This window comes from Eumetopias jubatus, unplaced genomic scaffold (assembly GCF_037043125.1).
Source record: "Eumetopias jubatus isolate StellerSeaLion01/CBP00866 unplaced genomic scaffold, mEumJub1_p1.0 scaffold_1, whole genome shotgun sequence".
NCBI classification, from domain to species: Eukaryota; Metazoa; Chordata; class Mammalia; order Carnivora; family Otariidae; genus Eumetopias; species Eumetopias jubatus.
Window position 1 is genome coordinate 162,775,188 of NW_028274807.1, and position 24,985 is coordinate 162,800,172.

At 56.2% G+C, this 24,985-nt stretch overlaps 2 protein-coding genes across 3 annotated transcripts in view; one reads left to right on the forward strand and one right to left on the reverse strand.

The window, feature by feature from the left end:
- Positions 1 to 99: 99 nt before the first annotated feature.
- On the forward strand, positions 100 to 18,013 carry TMEM43 (transmembrane protein 43). Its single transcript, XM_028101549.2, has 12 exons — positions 100 to 378; positions 4,574 to 4,723; positions 5,616 to 5,750; positions 6,412 to 6,506; positions 7,303 to 7,352; positions 7,626 to 7,695; positions 8,515 to 8,585; positions 9,463 to 9,584; positions 9,868 to 9,942; positions 10,443 to 10,544; positions 13,489 to 13,606; positions 15,935 to 18,013. Exons 1-12 carry the CDS (start codon positions 367 to 369, stop codon positions 16,135 to 16,137), a joined length of 1,203 nt encoding a protein of 400 aa, XP_027957350.1. The 5' UTR covers positions 100 to 366; the 3' UTR covers positions 16,138 to 18,013.
- Positions 18,014 to 19,056: 1,043 nt separating this feature from the next.
- The window catches only part of XPC (XPC complex subunit, DNA damage recognition and repair factor), a 29,328-nt gene continuing 23,399 nt past the window's right edge, over positions 19,057 to 24,985 (reverse strand). The window contains exons 11-16 of one of the 2 annotated variants that reach the window (XM_028101547.2): positions 23,644 to 23,725; positions 22,655 to 22,789; positions 22,405 to 22,574; positions 21,787 to 21,880; positions 21,147 to 21,236; positions 19,057 to 20,063 (exon numbers count right to left, since the gene is read on the reverse strand). In XM_028101547.2, coding sequence (XP_027957348.1) covers positions 19,848 to 20,063; positions 21,147 to 21,236; positions 21,787 to 21,880; positions 22,405 to 22,574; positions 22,655 to 22,789; positions 23,644 to 23,725 — 787 coding nt within the window. In that variant the 3' untranslated portion in view covers positions 19,057 to 19,847. The other variant, XM_088027113.1, reaches the window with a different exon arrangement.

Below are 24,985 nucleotides of genomic sequence, written 5' to 3' on the forward strand. Positions count from 1 at the left end.
CGTCAGCCGGCAACTACATTTCCCAGGAAGCCGCGCGCTGGTCGGTGACTCTTCAAGGCAGTGGAACTACATATCCCGGAATGACTTGCAGTGCGCAGGCGCATCAATGAGGTACGGTGCGTGTTGCAACTTAGGGGCTAACGCGCCTGATCCCAGACTACATTTTCCAGGAGGTCCTGCGGCGCGCATGAGCAGAAAAGCTGTGGCTCACGGGGCAGCAACTTTTGCGCGTCCTCCCTGATTCTAGGATTCACGCGGATTTTCGCAGCTTCTCGTCGGGCGAGAGACCGCTGGGCTCTGCACTCAGACCGTTAACCGCTTCCGTAGCTGAGCAGAGCGACGGTGAGCGCCCAGCCGGGTCCCACCATGGCCACGAACGTGAGTGTCTCCTGGTCGGCCGGACCCCACCCATACTTCCCCCTCTCCCCGAAGGGGCCTCCTGGGTCCATCTTGCCTGCCGGCCCTTCGTCTGTGCGGCCAGCCCCATCTCCCTCTGCATGCCCTTGTTCCGGCTTTCCGGCAGCTAGCCCGTCCGTTCACCTCTCTTGGTCTGTCGGGACCTCCTCGTCGGGCCGCACGTTTGCGGGGAGGGAAACTCAGGAGCTGTTGTTCCCGGCATTGGGATCTCCTTGTGCTAGGCGCCTTCTCGCAGCCCCTCCTTTCATTCTCAGTTCCCGCCTGGGCCCTTGGGCTTCTCATTTGCGGGCTGTGAGAGCTGGACGCGACCTCCGGGGGAGCCAGTCCGCGGGAAGAGTGGGGAAGCCGATACCGCTCAGGTGGAGCTGTCCATCAAGTGACAGACTGGACCGTGCGGGCGGGCAGGGAGCTCCACGCCCTAGGGAAGCATGTAAACCGAGGCTGTGATGCTGCAAAGGGGTGCGGGCGAGGTTGGGAGCGGAGGAGTTAGGATGATTGTGAGAGGGAGCGTTTCCCCACTGCCTGGCCCCTTGTCCTCCTAGGTGTGTTTGGTTAGAGAGGCCATGGCTGAAGGTGGTTCCCTTCAAAAGCCTTCTGGCTGTTTCTCCGTGCAGCCAGCCTGTCTCAGGAATCTTTCCATTTAAGATTTAAGCCCAACATTCATTCAACAAACCGAACAGCACCTCCCACCAGGGTGCTGGGTGTGGGAGAGTCTGGTGACTCACCACTCCCCTCCTCTGTGAAAGTGCTTCTGGAGCCAGCCCTGGTGCCCTGCCAGCCCCAGGACACTCCCTCCCTCCTGCTTTGCTGGAGTGTCCTAGCCACTCTCCCCTGGACTGTTACACCCTCCTTCCAGCCCCTCCTCTGTCCCCAGGAGCCCTCTCTGCCCCCCACACCCTTGGAGAGGAGGATTTGTATCACTGACAGCCCTAGTGTGCTCTGCCTCAATTGGAGTTGTCTGGGAGACCTAGAAACTGTGAATGCTGCACCTAGAAAAGCCTCAGAGATGGTCCGAGACCCAGGGTCTGCCAGGGGAGAGGACAGTCAGGAGACCAGCGTGCCCCCAGAGGTAGACTCCTGTCTGCCCCCATACCATGTTTTACAGATGGAGAATTTCCCCAGTAGGTGAAGGCGCTTGCCCAGCTTGGCCAGCTACTTCATGGGAAGATGCTGAAGATAGCAGGCTTTGGAGTCAGGCAGACCTGGGGGCAAATCCAGTTTCTTCCTCTTAGAAGCTGTGTGGCCTAACACTCTGGGTTTGTTTTTCTTTGTGGGACCTGTTAGTGTGAAGTTTAAGGGAGTCAGCCTGTGCTTAGCACAGTGCCTGGTGCATAGAGGGTGCTTAATACATGAAAAAAAATCTATGTTCACAGTCTGACACAGATGGCCCTGGTGGGAAGAGACTGTCTTGGGTATATTGGCACCTGACCTTTGCCAAGGAATGTGTATGAATGTGGGTATTTTCTGCAGCCAAACCTTTGTTGAGTCATCCAGGAGCTGGGTGCATGTTTACAGGAGCCACCAGGCCCGGTGAGGAAGAAGGATCTGAAGATGGTGGGGTGGAGCAGGGAGGTGACAAAATTTCTTAATTGGTATAACAGCAAAACTGCCCTGTGACAGAGGTACTGTGAACCATCTCCATATTATATGTGAGTAAACTGGATCAGAGAGGTAGAGCAACTAACGCAGGGTTACACAGCAAGTAATTTTCAGGGCCTGTGTATCAACCTCCATACCATCACTCGTTGCTCTTTGCTCCTTGGCCTAGAGTGCTTACTGAGGACACCTGTATGTATTCAACACATATCAAGGAGCCAACATCAAGATAAGAGGCTCAAAGATGGCCTTGAAGGGGAAGAAGAGAGGCACTGGAGGGTCTCCCTCAGGCTAGGGAAATAGTCCGGTAGTGAGAGATGGGTGGAGGAAATCACCATCATCCTCCATTCCAAGACCCTCCAATGGTTACTAGGATTTTGTTTTGGAATGTGGGCCGAGTGTGTCCTGTCACTACCCAGCCTACCCCTCCCGTAGACTGAGATACACCCTCCCGTGCCTTTCTTTCTTTGACGTTGGCTCCTAGATGTATGCTGAGGGGAGGCCCAGAAGGAAGTTACGCTTTCTGGCTACCAAGTTTGGGGCTGCGCTGCTAATAGCAGGACGGGCTCCTTTTCCTGCCAGTCTCTGCAGCTGGCTCCCAGTGTTCAGCTCTCCTTACAGCCCAAGAAGTGAGGAATGAGGCTTGGAGCAAAGTGGTAGGAGAGTGGCCTCTGTTCTGTCCAGATATGAAACTTAATTCTCCCTCTTAGAGGCAGAGTGATCTGGGCTGATGACTTAACTGATGAGCCTCGGTTTTCTCATCTGTGTAATGGGATAGTGATAGTTTGCCTGTGATAGACTGGAATGTTGCCGCTGTCATCATTTTGATGGTTGGTGGTCACCTACCTGCCGGCAGTGAACTGCTCTACTAATGTTTCCCAATGGTATGGAAAGTTAAGACCATTTCTGAATCTAGTGGACATCTGGACTCTGGCAGGCCTGGGCTGGGGACATTGTGGGACAGTCAGAGAATATATGGCATCAGCCTTATTCAGGCAGAGACTAACCTGAATCTCTCCTCTCGCCCCCTGTGCCAGGGCCTTGGCTCACTCTGAGTGCGCATCTCAGAGCCACTTTACACCTTTGTGACTTTTGTCAGCTTACCCCCAGCCATGGCACCAGTCTTGGTGTCAGTTGCAAAGAAAGCTGTTAACATTCCCACCCTCAGCGCCTGTACATCACGTCCTATGTCCTAGGCACTGAACTGTCTGATAATTAAGTCCTTTGGTTCTCACCAGAACCCTGTGTACTGGATTTTTATCCCCATTTTACTGATGAGGAAATGGAGGGCATAAAGGGGTTAATTGCTCACCCAAGGTCCCATAGCTTGAATTGAAACCCACTCCTTCTGGCTCTGGAATTCTGCCCTTAACGATGATACTCACAGTCAGCAGTGGACACACTTCAAACCATGCTTCTGTTATTGGTTGGATAAAACTTGACCCACTGACGCTGGAGCTTGAGGCCTCTCATGAACCTGCGTGGATGTGTCTAGCTGCCCTCATTTCCCTCCACCCAGGCCTCCCCAAACCCAGCCAGAGCAGATAGGCAGCTCTGCTCCTGGAAGCACTTCCCTCACCATTGCTCAGACAGTTCCCCCAGCTAAGGATGCCCTTACTCCAGAGTCTGCCTCTGAGATCCCAATCAAATGCCATCTCTGGGAGCCTGCTGTGATCCCCCAGCCGGAAGGGGTCCCTCGTTTGGCACAGGATCTGCTCCTCACCAAGCACTCAGCATGGCTTAGTACTGTTTGTGCCTGCAACTTGATGGCCCTGCTGCCTGTTGTCTCCTTGCCTCACCCCTACAAGAAGACCCTGCATGGCCCTTGGGAAGCTGAGCCACCATTTGGCGAATTGAATTAATAATACATGTCTAATAACCTCTTTGTAAAACAGTTTGGCAGTTTCTTAAAAACACACATCGTCCCTGTGATCCAGCAATTTCACTCCTACGTTAGTATTCATTACCCAATACCCAAGAGAAATGAAAGCACAGGTCTTCATAAGGACTTGTACAGGAATGTTCATAGAAGCATTGTTTGTAAAAGCTAAAAACTGGAAACAACCAAAATACCCACGCGCTGGTGACTGAGTCAACAAACGTGGTATATTCCTAGATGGAGTACTATTCGGCCATGTAAGGGAATGAGCTACCCCTATACACCACAGTGTAGAGGACCCTCCTCAGAATCTGGAGAAAAAAGAGCTAGTGCTGTATGATGGCCCCATTTATATTGGGTTCTACAAGAGGCAAGACTAATCTATAATGATACAAATTCAAATAGTTGTTACCACTAGGGGCTGGGGAGCAGGGAATATTGGCAGGAAAGAGGCACAAGGTAACCTTCTGTGATAATAGAAACATTCCGTATCTTGATCTGGATGTCAGTCAAATGGGGTAAGCATCTGTCAAAGCCTATCACACAGTATGCTTAATATCTGTGCATTTTACTGTATATAATTGAAACTCAATGAGAACAGTATACACAAATAGCAAAATTCAGTTTACTTTTTAAAAAACTAAGTTTCATTTTGATTTTTTAAAATATTTTTTTCCTCAGTATTCCAGTACGACTAACAGGAGAGAACATGTCAAAACGACGACCAACCCCCAGCCAGGCTTCTTGGAGCGGCTCAGCGAGACCTCGGGTGGGATGTTTGTGGGGCTCATGACCTTCCTGCTCTCCTTCTACTTAATTTTCGCCAATGAGGTAAAATGTTTGGCATCCTTTTGTGCAGAGTGTGGATCCCTGCAGTATTAGAAAGCAAAGACTATGAATCCAGAGGCTAGATGTGGTAACAGGACCTAGATTTTACAACAGGTGGGGTGGAGGGGGGAGGGAGGGTAATGGTGCTGAATTAATCAGAATTCTTTCTCTGTGACCCATCTCATAACTGACCTAAGTAGGAAGATGAATGAATTGGTTCACATGCCTGAAATCCTGGGGTAGCAACAGCTTCAGGCATGGCTGGATCCAGGTGTTCATATTGGGTCACTGGGAATCTCCATTTTTCCATCTGTTGCCTCTTTTTCTCTCTTACGGATTTTTCTTTGACAGGCTTTTCCTTTTGTGGTGGTAAAGGTGGCCCAGCAACTCCAGGGTCACATCCAACAACTTAGCAGCCTGATCTCTTCCAAAATCAATTTAGCAACAGTTGCAGAGAGGTATCTCAGTGTCCTGGCTTGTCTCAGTCCTCTCTCTGAACAAATCCCTGTGGCAGTGGGCCCATGTTCTGATTGGCTAGGCCTGGGTCACATGTTTTGGGCAGCAGTACAGAGGGCCCATATAAACTACAAGGACTGAGGGGGGGAGGGGAGAAGGCAGAGAAAGATGGGGGAAGGGGCACACAACAGACAAGCACCAGCTGTTCCCAGCGTGGAGTAGTGCTGAGAATTAGGAGGGTGGGGTGTGCAGCAGGAAGAGGGCTGCCTGGGAAAGCAGGAGTCCTTGGCTCCAGTTCTAACTGTGCCACTTGCTGGTCCTTGGTTTTCCAACTGTAAAATGGGGATATGAGTCTCCATGCTTCCCGTAATGCACTGCAGTAAGCACAGCTGTGTTGAACCACACCTGAGTTGAAATCCTCACTCCCTTTTGCTCACAGGGCCACGCATTGAAGACAGCAACCTCCCTGGCCGAGGGGCTCTCGCTTGTCGTGTCCCCCGACAGCATCCACAGCGTGGCCCCGGAGAACGAGGGGCGGCTGGTGCACATCATTGGGGCCCTGCGGACGTCCAAGGTAGGTTTGGGGATCCTCAGGGCACATTGCTCAGGGCACCAGATGCTCAGGGCAAATTGCTGGATGTTGTCTGGTTGAGGATTTTGAGCACATGGGCTCTGGAGATGGACACACGGGTGTGACTCCCAGCTGCACCACTCAACAGCTATGTGAACCAGTCACTCCCAAGTCTCAGCATCTTCATCTGTAAAATGCAGAGAGTACCTGTAACAACCTGGGGGCTGGGGGGGGGAGGCTTTTAAGAGTTAGTGGGATTAGATAGCTAACCTTTTGGCATGGTGCTTGGCACACGGCCAGAGCCTTACAAGGAGGTGCTTTAACAATTATGCTTTGCATGTGTGGCTAGTGCAGGGCTGAAAGGTACTCTGGTTATCAGACCTCTCCTGTTTGAACCCTAAATACACTGTTGTTGGCACCATGCCATTGGGCCGTGCCACCCAAGCTGGGACCGTGAGACTCCTGGTCCCCAGGCAGTGGGTGTGAAGGACTTAGGCCAGGCAGCTTCACCTGACTCCCCCGCCTGAAGCAGCCGTGGTGGTTTCCATCCTGTCCCTGGCCTCTGTACATGTCTCTTGTCCAGTCCCACTTCCTCTGGCATCCTGGGCTCGTGTGAGTCTTGGCCTGTATTCTGTTTTTTTGACTTGTGTGATTCTTTTTGAAGCTGTTGTCCGATCCAAACTATGGGGTCCACCTCCCAGCTGTGAAGCTGCGGCGGCACGTGGAGATGTACCAGTGGGTGGAAACCGAGGCGTCCAGGTGAGGTGCTGGCGTGTGAAGCCTCAGGCAGGGGTAACGGAGATACAGATGTGAGGATACGATGCAGGTGCCTTTTGATTTTGACACTTCTGAAATTTAAAGTATTAAATCTTCCTGTCCGAGAAGTGTCGGATTATCCTGAAATTCCCCATCAGGGATCTTTTGTTTGGCGGTGGCAGCAATCTAATGAGAGTGGTTCCAAGAAGGAGGGAGGATGAATCAGCCCCCTTGTGGAGGACACCGTCCGGGCACGCCCAGATCCAGGCCGCAAACAGTGCTTTCCTATGTGGGGGCTCTGTGTTTTTGCCCAGGCCAGAGCAGACGTGGCCCTGGCTTATGTCCTGTCCACTCTAGCACAAGTCTGAGGACAGGTGTCCTTAGGCAGGCAGGGGTCACTTGGAGCTGAGCGGCATGGACTGTGAGTGAGAGGTGGGGAGGTGGCTGGGGAGCCTGGGCAGCTGGCACGGGGCCCTCCGGTGGGTCTGTCCTGGTGCAGACGGTGCAGCCAGGTCTCTGAGCCCAGAGGTCAGGGCTGCAGCCCTTGGTGTGGGCCGAGTGGAGGCACATTTCAGCTCAGAATAAAAAAGCTCTTTTCTCCAGTGTGGGCCTTTGAGGGATGGAGCTGGCTGTGTGGCGGGGAGTAAGCACCCTGTCTCCTGGCTGCTGCAGACAAGGCGGCTCCATCTGGGGATTTTGACCTGGTCGCCCCCAGTTGCTTCCAGCTGCAGATGCTTAGAGATGCGAATGCCTCCAGGGTGAGTGGCTAACTCTGGGGCTGCCTGTGCTTTCCCCGCAGGGAGTACACTGAAGATGGGCAGGTGAAGACAGAGACAAGGTACTCCTACAGTGAGTACCGGGCCCCCCCATCCCCGCACACATGTGGTCTCTGCCCTCAGCGGAGGCTGACGGCATTGGGGAAGGCGTGGAACAAGACGTAGGGAACCCTGGGTGCTAGGCCTCAAGAGTCCTGCTCTTCATCCCTCCAGCGAGGCTCCAGGAGCCGCCCCTTTGGCCCTGGAGTGGCCATGGGCTTGGATGACAGGACACAGAGCCAGTGGGCCTCAGACACATGGCCACTCTTAACCATGGTCTCTGAGTTGTTCCCTCTCCCTGTGACAGACACCGAATGGAGGTCAGAAATTGTCAACAGCAGAAACTTCGACCGAGAGATTGGCCACAAGAATCCCAGGTGAGAGCTGGGTGCCCAGGCCTGAGCATAGTCTTGGCTGCCACTGGAAGGTCCCCAGCCTCAGCTTCCTCATCTGAGTGATGGGATTGAGTTCCTTCTGTCTCCTGAGCTCATGGAAGTCTGGGATGTGGCTCTGCGGCCAGCTCCTGCATGGGGCCCCAGGAACATGGAAGCAAGACCCAACTTCCTGAGCCCACACAGGCTCCCCTCAAACAAGTCATGAATGTAAGGCCTGGACTGAGTGCCTGAAGGGACTTGCACGTCCAGTGCTAGGGAGGCATTTTGTTAACAGCCGCGGGGGTGGGAAGACAATCAAGAAGGGCTTTCAGGAGGCAGTGGAATTTGACGTGGGCCTTTGTAGGCTTTTGGCAGAGGGCGGTTAGCTCAGAGACACGGAGGTGGTGAGATGGACTTAGCGTGGAGCGGGGCTGGAGCTGTGGGCAGGGCGGCTGTGCCCGGGGCGGGGGGAGGGGCTGGGGCAGGGTGGCTACGGAGCTCCCTGGGGCTGGGAAGGGTCAGGGAGGGTGTGAAGTCCATAGAAGGTCCATCTGATAACGGGTGGCTGGGGAGGGACAGGCCGGTAGGGGTCTAGGCAAGGAGGTACGAAGCTCTGGGGGAGAGGAGATGGGAGGAGGGTGCTCCACTCAGGTGAGGGGGACAGGAACGCCCTGGGGGGTAGGCCTGGTGAAGACAAGATGTCCACAGTGCCTGGGCTGGTCTGGATTTGCGGGAGCCCCCTGGGTGGGAACCCTGCCAGGCATAACCCAGAGAGACCCTGGCCAGCGCCCTGCTCTGCCAATAGCTCCTTCTCTCCCACAGCGCGATGGCAGTGGAGTCGTTCACAGCAACGGCCCCCTTTGTCCAGATTGGCAGATTCTTCCTCTCGGCAGGTAAGTCTCTGGCCCTTCACATGATCCAGCAGTACCCAGAGGCCCTGTGCTTCCACTTGGCCACCTCCCAGGAGCTCGGGGTGTGGGATGAGCCTGCACTTTCCCAGCATCGAACTTTGGGCTGGGGGCCAGAGGGAAGGCGGGTCCCCAGGAGGTGGGGGCCTTGTGTAGAACAGCCCCACCCCGGCCAGGCTCCTCTGAAACACGGGCTCTTCCTGAGGAGAACTGCCAGGCCCTGCTGCCCGATCTGACCAGACGGAGCAGAGAGCCCTCAAGCAGCCCCAGAGCCAGTGGTAGAGACAAGGCTGCCCCCCAAGGGCTCCGCCTCTGAGCCCCACCCAGCATCTAGCAGTTCATTGCAAGCGACCCCCCCCCGCCCACCACCACCTAAGTGACTCCAAAGAGAGGCTCTCCAGGGACAAGACAGCACCGGGGGTGGTGGGAGAGAAAACACATAGGCCCCAAGTAGCCAGGGTGAGGGAGGAGCGGTGGAGGCCCAGTGCTCCGCCAGGATGCTCCAGCGCCTGGCTTGTCTGCCGCCTGCCCTGTCGCTCAGCTGGGGACTGCTGTGCTGGGCAGCCCCGGCCTCAAGTGCACTGCACACAGCTGGGGAGAGCCAGGCACGGACGGGTGACTGCATCCGAGGCAGAACAGGTGTGGGGCTCAGGCTGTTCCCAGAGCTGCCGTGGCTCCCGCTGGCCGGGGCGGCGGGCAGGGATGCTTCCTGGAGGAGGCGGAAACTAAAGGGGGCCGGCAATATGGAAGGAGGGATTGGAGAAGGGCACTCATGGTGGGAAGGAGGTCAGGCTGAGGGGTGTGCAGATGGGGGGTGATGTTCGTTTGCACACTACTGTTGTAACCACTGCACCCTCCTCAGGCCTCATTGACAAAATTGACAACTTCAAACCGCTGAGCCTGTCCAAGCTGGAGGACCCGCATGTGGACATCATTCGCCGGGGAGACTACTTCTACCATAGCGAAAACCCCAAGTATCCAGAGGTACGCAGGGGCGTGAGCTGTTCGCGTAGCGGAGATCAGGGCCCTGGGAGTGCTGCCCCTCGGACAACACACAGGTGGCACATTCCTGCTTGGGACGTGGATTTGGTTCAGTTGAATCCGCTTGGCCGAATGAGATTGGAGGGGAGAGGCCTCGAGGTGATGGGAGCAGCTGGGCAACAGCGTGGAGGCGGGAAGAGCGTGTGAGCTTTGGGGTTCGACGGTGCCAGGGACACAGGCCCAGGCTGGCTGCTCCCGGCCTCACTCAGCCTGCTTTTCTTCCCAGGTCGGAGACCTGCGCGTGTCCTTTTCCTATGCGGGGCTGAGCGGCGATGACCCTGACCTGGGTCCAGCTCACGTGGTAACCGGCTTTCCGGGGGCAGAGCCAGGCAGGGCCTCCTACCCTTCCCCTGTGTGCGGTGTCCTGAGCACTCAGAGCCCTTCCTCTAGGCCACATGCACATGCGCTTCCCTCTACACTCGGCCGTGCCTCTGAGCGGCTTTGGAGCCCTGTGTGCCCCGCAGCTGTCCGTGGGCATCTGGGGGCCCCAGGTTACGGGGCTGTTCCCCTGCGGCTTTACAGGGACCTCCTAATGATGCGGTGAGAGTGCTGCCAATCGTAGGCAGCTTTTCTTCCCCCAGCCCTAGTTTTGGCTCAGGTGCCTGACCCTGTCACCTGCAGTCCCAGCCCTAGCCCCAGGCTGCTGCGCCGGGTACTCCCCTGAGCTTGGAACGAAGCGGCCCTGCCAAGCTCAGGGCCAGCAGGATCTCCTCACTCACGCCTGCAGCGGGCACACAGCGCAAGGGGTGGTGGGCTGGGCCGGCTGATCCCCTCGGCTCTGACGCTGAGGTCTCTGACCAGGTCACTGTGATCGCCCGGCAGCGGGGTGACCAGCTACTCCCCTACTCCACCACGTCTGGGGACACCTTGCTTCTCCTACACCATGGGGACTTCTCAGCAGAGGTGAGTCGCTGTCGCCCATCTGTGTGAGTGAGGGGCAGGAGTCTCCCCCTCCCTGTCCTTGCCCGGGGTTATTCGATAAGCGCCCGCCCTAGAGGGCACAGCCGGTGCGCAGGCGGGGAGAGGAAACGGAGGGCGTGAGGGTCTGCAGCGGGCTGCGCAGCCCGACGGGTGGAAGAGAGGGCCCCGCAGACTCCTCCTTCTCGGGCTTCCGTCTCCTGCGGGCAGTTGCGGGGGGCGGGGGCCGCTCGTCAGGAGAACCAAAGAGTGAGGACCCCCTTGTGCTGAGGGTTGTGAACCGGGGGCGGGTGCCCTGAAAAGCAGACGGGGGTATGGGAGATTGACTCTGACAGTGGTCAGGGCAGGCCTCCCTGAGTGACAGTTGGGCTGTGTCACAAGTGAAGAGAAAGGGGCCAGAGCCGGCAGCATGGGGGCGGCCAGGCAGTCACTGAGGCAGGAACAGGAGCACCAGGATTACTCCTGAGGATGCCGCCCGGACAGGAGGCGGGCCGGGGCCCCCGTGAGGGGTGGGGGTTAGATCCAGAGTCCTGGCACTGGAGTGAGGGCCGGCACCCTGTCCCCATCTGTAAACTGGGGACGGTCATGCCTCACCTGAGTCCCATTCTTGTGCTGATTACGGTCAGTTCAGTTGCACGCCCTAAGACTTAGCCTCTCTTCTCTAGGCAGAAACCCTTCTCTTTTTTATTTTTTTAAAGATTTCTATTTATTTATTTGAGAGAGAGGGAGAGTAAGAAGAGAGAGAGAGGGAGAGAGCACGCGAGTGCACGCACACCAGCAGGAGGAGAGGCAGAGGGAGAGGCAGACACCCTGCTGAGCAGAGAGCCCGATGCGGGACTCGATCCCAGGACCCTGGGATCATGACCCGAGCCGAAGGCAGACGCTTAACCGACTGAGCTACTCAGCCACCCCAGAAACCTTTCTCTTTAATGGAAAAATCGTTTTGTGTTGTGGATGAACAGTGTGTCACCGGTGGGAAATTTTGTTCTTGCCTGGAGCAGGACTGCAGGACTTTTCAATCCATAAGGCGTTGAGATGGAAAGGTGGTGGGGAGGGGACAGGACGTGGCTGTGGCCCTATGACCCTGTTATTAGGCCCTCTGCTGCCATCCTTCTCACTTCAGCCCCCAGCCCCAGGTGGTGATGGGCCCCGCCTTCTCCTTTATCCAGGACCAGGGTGTGACAGGCCGCCGCGCACGGGCCCAGTTACCAGCTCAGGGAGGGGCTCCCACCTCCCACTTGGACAGGCATGAGTCACCCTTTCCATCGGCAGCTCTCAGCGAGTTTCTAAAATTAGGAGGCCCTGCCCAAGCCTCCTTTCTCTCCGGCAGCTCCGGCCCCACCCCACACTTCAGCCTCCTGCAGGTGGAGGTCTGGGTCTCCCAGCTGTTTCCCCAGAGAGGAGTGGCCTCCAAGCTTCCCAGGAGGGAAGGCTCAGACCCGGCTGACCACTGTGGGCCTCCGGCACAGTGTCTGGGGTCTCTGCCAAGCAGGGAGAGAAGGTCCTGAGCTGAAGAGGTAGCGAGGGCCCTGAGGAGGAACACGAACCCTGCAAGTCAGCACACCCAGATTCTAGTCCCAGAGGCAGGAGGGCTCAACGTGGACAAGTGTGGACACTGGAGACAGCCCCAGCTCAAGCCACACTCTGCCTTGCATGGGCTATAGGACCTAAAGCCAGTTGTTTATCCTCTTGGAGGATAAGACTTATGATCCCTACCTTATTTGGTTGTTGTAAAGATTATGCATCCACTTATTCCGAGCCTCAGTTTCCTTATCTGTACACTGGAGATGTGTGTCTACCTTGTGAAGTTAGTTTGAGGACTAAGTAAAGCAATACTGGAAAGCACTGAGGACAGCAGCTAATAGATGGTAGGCAGTAAGTGTTAGTTGCTGTTACTGTTACTGTCCTAGATAATGACGGGGGGCTCTCTAAGGAAATGGCATTCACGCTGACACCAGAACAATGTGTAGGAGCTGGCCAGGCATGACTGGGGGCAAACCTGCTCCAGGCAGAGCTAGCACATGTGCAAAGACCCGGGGGCAGGAGGAGGACCCTTGACCTGTTCCCGGACAGGCGGCAGGGCCTTGGCAGGTGGCCGTGGGGAGAAGGTGGTGGAAGTGGGGAGGAGGCTTTTGCAGTGGTCCTTGTGAGAGAGGGTGACGGTGGTGAGCGATCTGGGGAAACAGGGACACAGCATTGACAGGATTTGCTGATGGCCGGATGGGAGGTGGTCCCTGCAGGGAGGAGCGAGCCAAGTGTGACACCCCGGTTTTGGCTTGTGCAGGTGGGAGGTGGCTGTAGCATTCGCTGAGGTGGACTCGACAGAGAGGAACAGGTTGGGGGGATGGGGGAGGCTGCAGGGTCGGTGTCGGACGGCACAGTGGGCAGTGGAAGGCCCAGGGCTGCAGCTCGAAGCCGGGGGACACTGGTGGGGAGGCGCCAAGGAAATGATGGAGCTGGCAGGGAAGGTGAGAGACTGAATCCGCCGCAGAAGTGCAGCATGCAGATGGCAGCCCACTGAGAAGCAGGGGGGATGCGGAGAGCGAGGTGTCCCAGAGTCACGGGAAGAGTGTCCGAGGTGAAGCACCACACGTGATGCTGTCGGGGGGTGGGGGCGGGGGCGGTGAACGACCCCAGAAAGGAAGCACTGTCGTAGGGAGGGCCGGGTGCATTTCAGCTGACGCACTGGGCCAAGGACTCCTGACCTTCCACACTGCTGTCTTCTGCCCCGTCCTGTGCTGTGCCACACGGGCCGACGCTTAGGCCTGGGTGGGAGAGGTGCCCTTACCTCCCCTCCTCTGCTTAGAAACGGCCAAAAGCTCCTAGGTTGGTGTGGATGTATCCCTCAGCACCTGCGCCACCAACTGGGGAGGCTGGGGGCCCCTCAGAGACATGAGGCGTGACACCCATCCCCCACCTTGTCCTGCAGGAGGTGTTCCGTAGAGAACAGAAGAGCAACTCCATGAAGACATGGGGCCTGCGGGCCGCTGGCTGGATGGCCATGTTCATGGGCCTCAACCTCATGACCCGGATCCTCTACACCCTGGGTAGGTGTGCGGAGACAGGCCGGTGGGTGCGGGGGTGGTCCTGCTCACCCTTGTGCAGCCCGTGAGCCTTCTCCGCTTCTCACGCCACCCCTGGCCCTTTTCGGCCTGCTGCAGTGATCCTCAGGGCAGAGACCGGGCATTTGGCCATGTCTGTGTCCCACTGCACGGCACTGGGATGAACGGGCCAAGGAAGGCAGACACGAGAGACAGGTGCTTCAGGGGTGGGGGTGGGAATGCCAGCTCCTAGGAGGGTGATCTAGGCCTCGTGATCTGAGGGTCTGGCCTGTCTGGCCCCAGCTCTCCTGCTGCTTCCTAGCCCTTCACTCCACAAGTGAGTGGGCACAGCGAGGAGACTAGCCAGCCTTTTGAGCCAGCCCCAGAATCGGTTACGCCAGAGCTCTGGACACCTGGGCCGTTCCCTTTCCCGTCTCAGTTTCAGTGACCTCACACCTCATGGGCAGAGTTTTCTGAATGTTTGACAAATAGGAAACACCCCCAAACCATAATGCTTCCTTCCCCCACCCCAAGACCTGGGCTCGATTTGGGGCAGCCAACAAGTTGGAGCACAAGGCAGAGTGCTGGGCCACTCACTTGGCCCGGTCGGCACCTGTGAGCCCAGCAGTTGCCAAGTGACCCACCCTGGCGTAGGACTGAGGCCCTGGGTGATTGAGTAAGTGCTGGCCCCACACTGTTGATCTGGGAGCATGGCGCGTCTCAGGGGACTTGCATACAAACCTTTACTCCACCCGATGATTGCGTCCAGCCTGCGCTGGGCCCCACAGAAACCTCTCCCCCATTTACCCTTTCCCGCTGGGAAGAGGTCTGGCCACAGTATCTCCCAGGCTAGGAGGGAAAAGCACAGTTCTTCCCCTCCAAGGCTTTCTCTGGACCACTGAGTTGGGCTCAGAACAGCCAGCCGCATCTTGCGCACCATTTGAGAGAGATCGGAATCTGATCAGAATCCTCCATCTTTCCTTTGCACTGAGCCCCTCCTGGCTGGGTGACCTTGGGCAGGCCGTTTCCCCACTTGGAGCCTCATCCCCCATCGTCAGATGAGGAAGTGGGAGTCCGGCTCAGAGGGCCCTCTGATTCTCTCCTCATCTGGAATGCTGATGCTCAGACCCAGAACAGATGTCAGAGTGCAGAGGGGTCGGAAGTGCAGGTGGGGTGACTGGGGAAGCTACAAGACAGAAGCACTCATTCACTCCTCTGTTCGGGCAATAAGTACTTATTGAGTGCCTGCTGTGTGCAGAACACTGCTCTAGGCCCTGGAGACTATGCAGTGAGCAGGACAGAGAAGGTCCCTGTCCCTTTCAAGGCTCAGAACCATGGCTGAGAGCTCAGCTCTGGGCTCAGACAGTTTTGGGTTTAAATCCTGGCTCTGGCACTTTCTAGCTCCAGGACATTGGACAAGTTGAACTGCCTGGGCCTTGGTGACCTTGTGGGTAAAATGAGGGTAAGGAGAGTACTAGCCTCCCTGGGCAGGCACGAGGATTTGAGGAGATGGTCCACATAGTGCCCGATGCATGGTCAATGCACAAAAACATGAACTCTGCTTATTAGGGGGGCCAAGGTGGGCAATATGTGGGAACAGACCAAGATGAGCCAAGAGGTGGCCTGCACGGTCCTTTAGTCATGTTAGGGCAATTGGCCTTGCTCTGCAAACCCAGTGGCAGCAGACCACTGGGGCCTCCTGGAACTTGAGGGAAGGCTCCCCCCACGGACTGACGTCAGCTATGGGATGCCAACCTGGAGGGTTAGACAGGCCAAGGACAGTGTAAGTCCAGGTGGATTAGCTGGATCCTAGACTTTACCATATTGGGCCGGGAGCTAGTGAAATCCTTGAGGAGGGGGGCCGGCTCAGGCTTATTTCCCTCCGCCCTGCACAGAGCTGGGCACAGAGATAACTGGTAATGACTGGAGTGAACAGACACCTCCAGGAATGGCCGAGGAGCCCGAATAGGCACCCACAGAAGGTTCTGCCCAGTCTCCTTTGTTAGTGTGCAGCAAATGGAATGTGCCACCATCACGGGCAGATGTATTCTATTGGGCCTCAGACTGATCGCAACATCCATAGTTTTAGGGGCGACAAGGCACTTCCACCGGCCTGCTCCCGGGAGCAGTGTGTGGGGCGAGGCGCGAGGGGTGCACGCCTTACCTGGGTCCTCCAGCTCTCACAGGAGGCTGTTTGCCTTCCGCCCTGAGCCCTCTCCTGTCCCGGACCAGGCAACACGGGCCCATCCTCGTCTACAGAGGAATGATCTGCTCACCTCTGTGACACAGAGCGTGGTGGCCTCGGAAGCCTCACCACCTTTCTCTTCCTTACAGTGGACTGGTTCCCTGTCTTCCGAGACCTGGTCAACATCGGCCTGAAAGCCTTTGCCTTCTGCGTGGCCACCTCGCTGACCCTGCTGACCGTGGCGGCCGGCTGGCTCTTCTACCGGCCCCTGTGGGCTCTCTTCATCGGCTCCCTGGCCCTGGTGCCCATCATCATTGCTCGGACGCGGGTGCCATCCAAAAAGCTGGAGTGAATCAGGCGCCGGCACCTGCCCCACACCTGCATGATCCTCAGGATCCAGCTCCTTCCCCCCCCCCACCCCGCCCCTCTTGACTGCGAGTCAGTTTGGGTTCTGCGCCTGCTCTCCTCAAGGGGCCAGACTTGGCAGTGTGCATGGAGGTCAGGTTTGGTGTTCACCGGTTCACGTCTTCCCCACCCTTTTGCTTGCCAGTGGGCGCCTCTGGTGCGCAGAAGGCAGCTCCTGTCTGGCGGTGTGACAGGCGTTCTCCTTGCTTCCTTCCCTTCTCTTGGGACCGCGTATGGCCGGTTCACGTGTTTCGCTTAGCTGAAGTCTGCAGACAGGGAGGTGGTGACACTCCGCACAGACCTGCTGCCTGGTCACTCACTGCCCCTCCTCCTTGGAGACAGGTGCCAGGGCTCTGCCCCAGCTGCCACCCGCTCTGTGAGCCCACGGGGCCAGCGTCCTCGGCTGTCTCTGAGCAGTGCTGAGTGCCAGGACGGACTAAACGGCACGCCCCCCACGCATGGCGCCACACACCCAGCCTGGGCACAGAACCCGCCTTGGTACTTCAAAAATAACACCACCACTGAGGTCAGTGGGAGCAAAATTGGACGTTTGGTGGGCCTGACACGGATTTTATGGTTTGGCAAGAAACTTCTTCGTGTGTAGGACTTCCAAAGGTCCCGTCGGTTATGTTTGCCTTTGTTACACTTCATGGGTAATCTCCTACCCGAAGACGGGGTTGTTTCAAATCAAGATTTAAAGAAACAAAGCACTGCTTGAATGATGAGCAATTCAGACTGTTACAGAAAAACTTTGTAATCTGTCCGTTGAAGTTAATTCGGGCACAGGAAGGTATTACACCGGGGTGTGACGTGCTGGCTTAAAAAGTTACCTCTGGCAGTACTCGGGGCCAGTGGGAGGCTTGAAGATGCTTCTGAAGCCAGTGTTAGCCAAGGGATTCCACTCTGGGAGGAGATGGGATTTGTACAAGGCAGAGAAAGGCATTTCCTTTCATCCTTTGGCATCAGAAACTACCGATTTCCTTGAAGATGAGTTTTGAGTTTTTAGTCAACCTTTAAGGAAGAGGCTGGAAGCTTTCTGATCCTAAGTGGGCTCCCTCAGAGTGACCCCCATCAATCTGAATCAGGAACTGGAGGCCTGACCTGAGGCTTGTGCAGTTCCCAGGCCTCATTCCTTCCATGGAGGGGTGTGGAGTGGGGGCTTTCGAGTTAGCCGCTGGGCCCCGGCACCTGCCTCTGAGTGACTCCTGTCACGTGTGCGTCTGCAGCTTCACTCCTACGTACAGTCTACCTGCACTTCACCCCGTCCCCTCTCACCCCCAGTGAAAGAGCAAGTATGTTGTCACTTTGATGGTTTAAAAGATCTTTCCTGTACCCTTTATCTTTTTATGACTTGGACTCGTTCTTCCTGGCTGGGAGCAGCTGCTTTCGCAAATTAGTCAGTGGTTGAGTAAGTGATAAGAACTCCTGAAACTAGCAGCCTGACAATCTCTCGTTAGCCTGCGAGGTCTGTGGTGTGGCTTGAGATTCTTCATGCCGACAACAGCCGGCCCCAGAGATGACTTCTCTGGATTTAAGAACTGAAATAGTATTCACTACTGCAGTTGTCACTGAATCTCTCAACTCTTAAAGGATGCTTCTGGAAATAAATATAACTAGGTGGTAGCTACATACAAAATCTGGGATTTGGTTTGTGTAACTTTTCCTAGTACGGATTTTAAATTACTACGAATTTCAATAGTGTTTTTAAAAAGAGCAAAAGAATGTTAAGAAATATTTGAAGTCTTTGGGAAACCATGAAATTTGTATTATCTTTGTATTTTTTGAAAAACTTCAAAATAAATTTCGAAATAGCTTTTACAGGACCTTGCCGTTACTTTTTTGAAATTTCTATCTTAAACAATTCAGCCATAGAACTGATTAAGAACCGTATGAATTTTTAGAATTCAGTTCTTAAGTAGCTTTTAGTGGTTAAAATAGGTTTCAATTTTTCTTAAAAGGGCAACTCGGTATTTTTAGCACTTACAAGCCTTATCTACCAAAGCCCACTGTTTTGGATTGATTTAAAGGACTCAAACGTCCCCCAGCTTCAGAATGCGTCAGAAGAGGTGGCTGGAGCCCCAGTGGGACATCGTGTGACCACCCCCCCGCCCCCCGCCCAGGCTTTAGGTCGGCACAGACCCGAGTTCCAGCCCCAAGCCTACCACTGCCTGGCTGTGTGACAGTGGCGAGTCTGCGATCTCTGGGTCTCAGCTTCCTCATCTAGAAGATGGCAGTGAAAATGGCTTTTGTCCCTACGGTGCTGCAGCAGGGACTCGATGAGCTCAGGCCCACGAAATGCCTGATGGACGGCCCAGCAGCTTTTCCCTTTTGCCTCCCGTTCGGAAGCCATAGGTAGCTGCTGACGGGCCACTCTGGAGCTGTCACTTTTTGCGACAAGGTTTGAAGCAGGTGATTTCCCAAAACCTGCTCTTCTTTCTCAGACCTGAGGTTCCATTCCCTCACGCCTCCAAGGAGCTAACATCTGCCCGAAGAACAAGTTGCTGACTTCCAGGAGAGAGTGCGCTCTGGCGCCGGAAGCTTGAGGCACTGCGGTTTCCATGGCAACCCCGGTTGGTTTCTCCACACCAGCCTTCCAGCCAAGCTCTTGCTGCAGATGAGTCACACCGCAAGTGTTTTGTTTGTTTCCCTTGGAGAGAACTGGCTCAGAGTTTTAATGGCTCCCGTCAAAGGTTAAGTAACAGCTCTCCTTGCTTAAACGTAGAAAGAAAAATTTCCATGTGTGGAATGAGGAGTTGCCAGTCTACCTGAGAACCAAACCTGGTCTTTAGTCTCAACACGCGCACAAATCACTGTCATGCAGGTGTTCTTAGCTGACCATAAATCTGGAAGAAAAGGCAGAGCTGAGTCTTTTTAGATAAATGTTTTATTTCTTCCTCAAAGTGTTACAAAAGTTATTTCTCCTGAATTATCTACAATGCATAGAGCTTTTATAAACTTATCCATGATGAATAAAATCTAGTTGAACACTAATCCACTTTGACTAACATTTCTTTAACTTTCAGTGTTTTTCCTTTTCTTTCCTGATTTTAGCTCTTTGTTCCAGTCTTCTGCCACCCTGAAGCATTACTTCCAAAAAGTAGATCCCACCACCACCATTAATCTGAGATGCCCCTACTTCCCACCTGCTCTCCCCCACACCACAAAGAGGCAGCGTCAGGCAGTGTTAGTACACCTGGCTGAGGGAAAAAGGTGTGGCCTGCAGGGAAAGGGTCCCACGTCTGCAGGAGAGGCAAAAGCATGAGGGTCTGACAGATGAAGAACTCACCTAGAAGAAGGAACTGCTGCTGCATTTCTAAATTGCCCACTGGTTTCTGTGAAAAAAACGGACTCATGTTTTCAAAGGTGGGCCAAGCAACATCTAGGTGGCGGGGCAGTCTCCTAGGAAGTGTTCTGGAGCTCAAAGCATAGGGTGTGGGAACAGACAGCTTTGAAAGCCCTACCGTGGGTCTGTCTTGACAAGGCCCGGGGCCAGCCCAGACCCACGGCACCACCTCAGCTTGACCCCTCTGTCCCCCAGCCCTCATCCATGGTGCACACAGCTTCTGGGTCTTCTCAGGGGAGACGCCACCACCACCAGGGCCGGCACACCCCCCGGGGGCCCCGCGTCGCACAGGGTGCGACAGGTGGCCACCCCCATCACAGCCTCTCAAAGGGGAACAGGTGGGAGGCCGCAGCCGCCTTCTCCCTTTTGGTCTTCTTAGGGCACTTTAGCTTCTGCTCTTCTTCAGCCTCTCGGTTTTGGGGCCAGGAGGCAGCCAGGATCCTCGATGCTTCTGCTTGAGAGCTGGTTCCCTCCTCTTCATCAGAAGAGAGTCCATCTCCAGCAGGTGCTTGGGGAGCTCCTGCCTCACTCTGGAGAGGGAGGGACAACAGCAGGCTGGGAGTCAGCCATCAGATGGCAGGGAGCACCGCCGGGGGGCAGTCAAGCGCCCAGGAGCAGCCGGCCCTGAGCCAGTGACTCTGGGAGGACAGGGGCACCACGTGGGGCTGGGGGAGCCTCACACTGGGGACTCCGTCAAGCAGGTACTGGAGAACTTGCCCTGGGCTCAGGGCTGGGAAATGCAAAGATGTTTACGCAGGAGACTGCCCTCAAGGATCGTACAACCCAACCTAAGAGATACCAGGACTGGTGCTTTGCACTTCTTTACCTCACTTCTGTACAGAAGCGCACTCATGTCTTTAACCGCCCCGGACCAGCTCTCCCTGCCAAGTGCTCCGAGGAGGCGCTCCCTGACTGCAGGGCCAGCTGGGCGGGGGAGCTGGGCATGGAGGCTTTGGCTGCAGGAGGTGAGAGCACATGGGGGGACGGAGTCAACATAAAGCCTGGTGAGAGGTCACCAAAGGGATGTGAGGGAGGAGCGTGACAAAAATATTTTGCCACTTTTAAAGGCAAACTGGCAGCAGTTCGGGGTTGGAGACGGGGAGACAACAGGTGTGGTTATGGTTGTTCCCAGAACACATTTGTGTGTCTGACCCAATACTGATCTCACCACACCCGCCGCGTGGAGGGGCCTCTCTGCCCCTCTGGGAGCCCCTTGAGGGCTGCATGTCAACTCCGCACAGGTTGGCCCAGCCCAGGGCAGGTGCCATGAAACACGACTTAAGTGAGCAACCCCAGGCCTTGGAGGACGGCCACAGGCGCAGGGAGCCCGTCTCTCCCTGGATCAGTTTAGCACGAGATCAGACCCCCAGCAGACACCTGCTTGTGGCAGACGGGAGCAGGACAGGGATGTCGGGGTCGGGCTGGGGGCTGGAAGAGCCAGCTGAGGTGGACTCCAGGGACACCTCTCCCAACAAGGTTAGCACACAGATGTCTCAGAGACACAGGACTGTGGTGTCAAAACACAAGGCATCTCTGGGCAGAATCCGGGCCCATAGTTCTGGGTCCCCTTCTCCCACCTGGGCTTGTCTTCTTTCCAAAAGAGCTGCACTGACCTTGTCCCCATAGCGAAGCTTCAGCCTCTCCCGGATGAGCAGTCCCCTGGCCAGCAGCTTCCAGTTCCCCAGGGCCCGCTTCTCTCTTTTCTGCAGGCAAGATGAAACGGAGAACACAAAATGTTAAGTACTGTCACTTTCAGGAAAAGTGTCAAGATGGAGTCTATGAACATATAAAGATCCAAAATAAGACTTTTTGGTTAAAAGAGTCCCTCAACCATGCCGAGTCTGTTTTAAAAGGAGTGTGATTTATAAAGTGATGCACATAAAAGGCAGCAAAACAGAAGCCTCTTTTTAACTGGTAGTGACCCTAGGATCTTCAAGGAGGAGGCTTGGACCATAGCAGTTCCCTTCAGCAGAGTCAGGCGTGGACGGCAGGTGCAGTAGCCCCTGGAGCCGGGGTCCAGTACACGGTGGACACAGATGCTGGACAGTGAGGTGGAGGCAGGACCCTGTTTATCTGGGGCTGGCTCCCTAGGGTGCCTTCTGCAAAGTCCGAGAGCCGGAAAGGGCTTTGGGGCACGTGGCCTCTCCTGTTTTAACCCACCATCAAGTGAGGCACCTGCCCCACCTGGGGGCTCGTCTTCCCCTGCCACTCTGCTTTCACACCTCAGGCCCCCGCCCTGGCCAGACGGCTCACCTCCTTCTCCCGCTTCTCAATGAGCGCCTGCTCATTCTCCCAGGCGGCCAGGAGCACGTCTTTGTATTCCTCGCAGACAATGTACCCGTCGGTTCTGTAAGCATGCAACGCGGACAGCCGCACTTGAGGCTGCAGCCTGCTCTGGCCTCTCCTCCCCCTTGCGGAGGCCGGCCAGCGGCTCCCAGGCGCTCGGAGCCCTGAAGGCTTTCCGGTGTCAGGCGCCGCAGTCCCAGCCACAGCTGCTGACAGCGCCCACGCACAAGGCAGGCCTGTGGACTCTGGCACCGCGTCCTCCCCAGGCCCCCCACCCCGCCCCGGGAGGACAGAGGCCACCTAACCAGGAAGCGTGCTGACCTTGCTTGCTCCCCCGCCCCCGCCCCCAGGAGACGGTTTCCATCTGGCATCATGAGCATGCGGTTTCATTGGTTTTTGCTGCCTCTGCGTGGGGGCAGAGTCGCCAGAGTGGAAGTGTGGAAGTAAAAGGTAAAGTGTTAAGGTTGACTTGGCAAATGCAGAGTAAAACCTGGAAAATGGCCTCAACCCACACATGGACTTCCTGCCCCTGCTCCAGGATGCCCCAGCCCTCTGGCCGGCCGCCGGGGAAGGCCCCTCACGCACATGGGATGGGAGTAGCCTTTATGGAAATCGAAGCCAGTGATGGCCTGGACACAGTCAATGTCCAGCTTGCGGGCCACGCGGTGCAGGTTGGGCAGGTTGAGCTGGACGCAGCCGACAGGCATCATGCTGGGCAGGAAGAGGTACACGTTCCCAAACTCATTCCGGGGGACCTGCAGAAGGTGGCAGGGCGGGTGTAGCCAGCAGCAGCGTGAGGCGGCCCGGTCCTGACCCCTCGGAGCGCTGCCCTCACCTTGCCGTCCACAGCCACGGGCGGCTGGTACTCCTCTGTCTGCCACTCGCCAAACAGGCCCAGATCGTTGTGGTCCTGCAGCTGCGGCTCGGCGAGGCGGGCTTTCCGGGCCCGGTTGGAGTAGCCTTTCACCATCTGCCCCGGAGGGAGAGCCAGTTGACAGAAGGACTGCCGCTTCCTAAGCACTTACTGTATACTGGGCACCGTGCTGAGGGCTTTCCTAAACCCATGGCCTCATCTAACCTCCACAACGGACCCGAGAGGCACGTGCTTCTTACTCCCTTACAGGGCCCAGTACCAGCGCGACCCCGGGGATGGCCACCGCTAGCCAACACCTGCAGATGCTCCCTGCCCCAGGCTGTGCCCAGCAAGGGGGTCCCATCGCTGTCTCCACTGCACAGCCAGATGAGCGACCCGGGAGCTGCAAACCATTTGCCTACAGCACAGTCCGGAACCAGGCTTTTACCCGCCACACCACGCTCTCTACTTTCATCACGAACAGGGTGACTGGAACTCGGAGATGCAGTCACTGAAGTCCCATGGCCAGGTGAGTGACAGGTCCAGGATTTAAACCCAGGAACTAGCTGTGTCGTGCATTCTGGAAGGCACTGACAGCTTGGGACCCCTCGCACGCTCCCCGACCATGTCTAGTGGCCAAAAGTCTCACTGGGGAGGACAAGCGAGAAGGCTGCCTAAGTGCTCCAAGGAGAAGTGGGACAGGCACCCCGGGCACCTCTAGCGCAGGGCTCGGCACATTTTTCTGGAAAGGGTCCCGTGCAGCCTGTTTTACAACCCTTAAATGTCACATGTCTTGCTTGCTCTGAAAGATCCATCTTACAAATTCCCCATTAGAGTAAGAAATTTGAATGCTTTTTGCTTCCTCCAGTCTTTCTCAAGCCAGAAAAGTCAGCCCTGGATGCCTCTCCTGGCGCGCCCTCGACAGCCCTCAGTGCCCAGGCGTCTGCCTGCAGGGCGCCCCCCGTGGTTACCTTGTAGGGCACTTCTCCCAGCCTCACCACTCTTGCCTGTTTCAGCCACGTGTCCCGGGAGTGCAGGGTATGCACGCAATCCCTGCGGGAGCCAACAGGGGGAGACACAAAACAAACTCAATTCACACCCGGTCCGAAGGAGCTGTGTGTGCGAGGCCTCCCAGAAGGAAGGGCTTGGCCCTCGACTCTCTCCTCAGGCCCGGCTCCTGAGGGAACCAGGGGACCTGCGGTGGGCGAACGGCTAACCTGGACTTCCTACCTTCTCGGGGATGTGTCCACTTACACTGGGACCAGGAGCTACTGAGTTACCACGGAATGAAGATGATCGCCCGTGGAACAGTCAAAATTCCCGGCAGCCTGTGATTACAGAGAGCCTCCGGCTTCGCTCTCCTTCCAGAGCTAAGAGCTGTACCTGGCCTTGCAAGACTACTTTCCAGAGTTCCAAATGCCTTCCTCCCTGAGCCTTCTCTGACAGGGCACACTCATCTCTTCCTCAATTCGCAGCCCTGCACTCTGGCCAGAGAGCGGGCTCCAGTGCGCGAGGGCGCGAAGTTCCCTTCCAGTGCGCAGACCAGGCCCTCCAGCTCCTGCCCCATCAGAGGCATGCGGTGCGTGCCTCCTCTGTGCCACGGCCTGGTGGGGGGCCCCGCACAAGCCACTGTCCCTTCCTGAGCCTCAGCGGCGTCCTCTATCAGCCAGGGATAGTGAGCTCTGTCCTCTCTGCTTTGCCGGGCTGCAGGAGGACCAGACGCTTTCTGGGTGCTGGAGCAGAGCCTGTCCTGTCAGGGCTGGGACCCCCGGCAGGCTGCACAGCTCTGATCACCCAGAGGAGCAATTATGTCACAGTCATGGTCTTCACATGGGGGCGCGGGGGGGAAGCAGGCGGGCACTGTCAGGATGTTCCAAGGAGCACAGCGGGGAAGTGGACACAGCCCTGTCAGGATAAACCCCGACTTCTAACCACTTCACACCCATTAGGACGGCTATTACCCAAAAACCCGAAAGGAAGCGTTGGCGAGGGTGTGGGAAAACTGGCATCCTTGCATGCTGCTGGTAGGACTGTAAAACAAGGCAGGCATTGTGGAAAGCAGGAGGCTGAGTCTTCAAAAAGTGAAACACAGAATTACCATGTGAGTAGCGATTCTAGTTCTGGGCACATACACCCAAAAGAAATGACAGCTGAATCTCAAAGAGGTATGTGTGCATCCATGTTCACAGCGGCACTGCTCACCACAGCTGAAAGGGGAAGCACTGCAAGTGCCTGTCCCTGGAGGCCAGTCCCAAAAGGACAAATACTGCACGATCACATTTACATAAGGTCCCCAAAGGAGTCAAATGCAGA